This window comes from Armigeres subalbatus, chromosome 1 (genome assembly GCF_024139115.2).
Source record: "Armigeres subalbatus isolate Guangzhou_Male chromosome 1, GZ_Asu_2, whole genome shotgun sequence".
Classification (NCBI taxonomy): Eukaryota; Metazoa; Arthropoda; class Insecta; order Diptera; family Culicidae; genus Armigeres; species Armigeres subalbatus.
The window spans coordinates 180,355,996-180,358,193 of NC_085139.1; the positions used below are offsets into that span (position 1 = coordinate 180,355,996).

General features: G+C 43.4%; 1 protein-coding gene across 2 annotated transcripts; it reads right to left on the reverse strand.

The window, feature by feature from the left end:
* Positions 1–206: 206 nt before the first annotated feature.
* Positions 207–1,924, reverse strand: LOC134208803 (uncharacterized). Of its 2 annotated transcripts, none has more exons than XM_062684756.1 (4): positions 1,690–1,924; positions 1,441–1,622; positions 715–1,094; positions 207–533 (listed from the first exon to the last, which is right to left on the reverse strand). In XM_062684756.1, exons 1-4 carry the CDS (start codon positions 1,699–1,701, stop codon positions 292–294), a joined length of 816 nt encoding a protein of 271 aa, XP_062540740.1. In that variant the 5' UTR covers positions 1,702–1,924; the 3' UTR covers positions 207–291. The 2 variants fall into 2 exon arrangements, with proteins under 2 accessions (XP_062540740.1, XP_062540735.1); XM_062684751.1 differs by having other exon boundaries at positions 208–533; positions 1,687–1,923.
* Positions 1,925–2,198: the final 274 nt, after the last annotated feature.

The window sequence follows — 2,198 nt, forward strand, 5'->3', positions numbered from 1 at the left end:
TATTAGAACTGATGCTGAAGTCGGGAATGGCGAAGACAGTGTCATGATATCTTCTAAATCATAATGAAGATTTATTATTAACTACGATGAATTAATTCGAAATCGTTAGCAGACAGTCAGTTTTTTATGTAATAACAAACGGTATTTTCTCACAAATTTAGGAAAAAATGTGCCAAATACTTAACCGAATTGTTTTCTCTATATAATTCACGAAAGCTATAATTCGCAATTTTAGATACAGTAATACTAAGTGTTTATTATGAACTAGCTGAGCATTTTGTGTCACATAATCTAACCCCAAATTGGTTTTCCTTGACCGCCTGCGGAGAATCCATTAACCCACGGATTTTGCGCTGATACTGAGGACAGATCGTTCCATGGAGTGGCCAATGCACGATACAGCTGTGTCGTGGGAATCTGATTCCCGCCAAAGGTCAGAGGGGCAAATGATTCATCCTTGATGGCTATGACGTGGTGGTTGAGGGAAGCAGCATCCGAACGATGATGGGCGGCCAATTTTGCAGCTTCAATCTCTGTAATAGAGAGTGTAAATTAGTAAACCGACAGCTTCGGTTATTTTAATTTTAATATTGTTGCACAGGGTACAAACACACCCATTTTTTACACATTACTTTAATATTTACTATACGAATGGGACAGATTGAAAGCCTGTGCAATTTGAAGTTTTGTAGATTTGGATTGAAAATTGTTTACCGGCACGATGAATCTCAGCAGCTGCTGCCTTAGCCGAGCTCTGAATTGCTTGAGCAGCGAGCGATTCCTTGGCGGCAGCGATACGTTGATGGTGCGCTACGTTGGCCTTGGCTGCTGCTAACCGATGTTGAGCTAAAACCACAGATTGGGCTGCAGCGGCGGCTTCCGATCTTTGAACCGCTGCTGTGGCCTCACTCTTCTGCGATGCATAAGCAGCAGAAGCCTCTTTTTCGTTGGCAACCTTCTGTTGATTCAGAACATTGTCTTTGGCTGCTTGAACCTGCTGCTGGGCAATCAACACCTGAGCTGAAGCCTGTTTGGCGGCCGCAATTGTGGCAGCTATCTCCGCCGGTGATGGACCATGTTTCCACCCGGTATTTCTAAAAATGTGTAACAAAACAATCTCATGAGGCATGAAGCGGATCAATGAAGAAACAGCTGAGTGTTGCTTTTCTTAAAATGTGCTTAAGAAATATGAGTCCATAAGTAGCAATGCAGCCATTGCTATAGGTAAGCATGGATGCGATTGCTGGAACCTTACGATGGTTAACGAGACTCGATGAAAAGGGCGCTGACAAGATGTGACAGATATAAACGAGCGCCGTACATAAAAAAGTTCTCCGACAATCAAACATTAATCACTGGCTGGTCAACAACGTAGAACATAAAATAGACACGTTCTTGCATATCTTCAGTTGTTTAAAATTAACGCCATCTAACACTCACTGTATCCATGGTGCTGCACCGAACCTGGAAGATCCACCCCAAAAGTCCGCACCACCTGTATTGTGTCCTCCAAAACTGGAGTGAAAGGAATCCAATCCCCGTTTCACTGTATTTTTTACGGATGGTTCCTCCACTTTGACTTCACTGCTGCTGGCCACTGCAGCAAATGCCACGGATAGAACCTAAAACATCGGAAACCCAAAATCAGTGCCTATAACTAATTTTCCAACAAAACAGCACAATCACCACAATCTTCAACATCTTTCGCAGAAACTTTTCAAAGACTGTTGCTTGCCTCGGGAAAAACTCGATTCGAAACTGACTGAATAGCCTAAAGTGAAAATCAATATATATACCAAAGGACAAATCCCTTCCAAAAAAAACTTTTAGATCGAATCAGTAGCTTGATAACTTTTCATAGCAATTTCCAAACCACTCCAAGGCGAGCACCAATTTCCGTCCTCGTTGTCGGCGTCGTCGCTCAAATCAGCGGTAATCTAATTTGGTCGCGTCTTATCAAAAACGTTCATCATGGGAGAAACTATCCCGTCGTCATCGTGTTTATTTTATCCATCTTGTCTTGTGCAGCGGAGTGCTAGAACGTGCCTTCCGAGAGCTGTATGTCGGGCAGTGGGTGGAGGTTCGCACTTCTTGTTATAACCGATAGCCAACTAGAGTGATTGTATGCCATCAAAAAGCTTTTCCCGCTCTAGCGGAATTGATTGCTCTGCCGCGGCACCGGTCGCGTAGAATCGAGC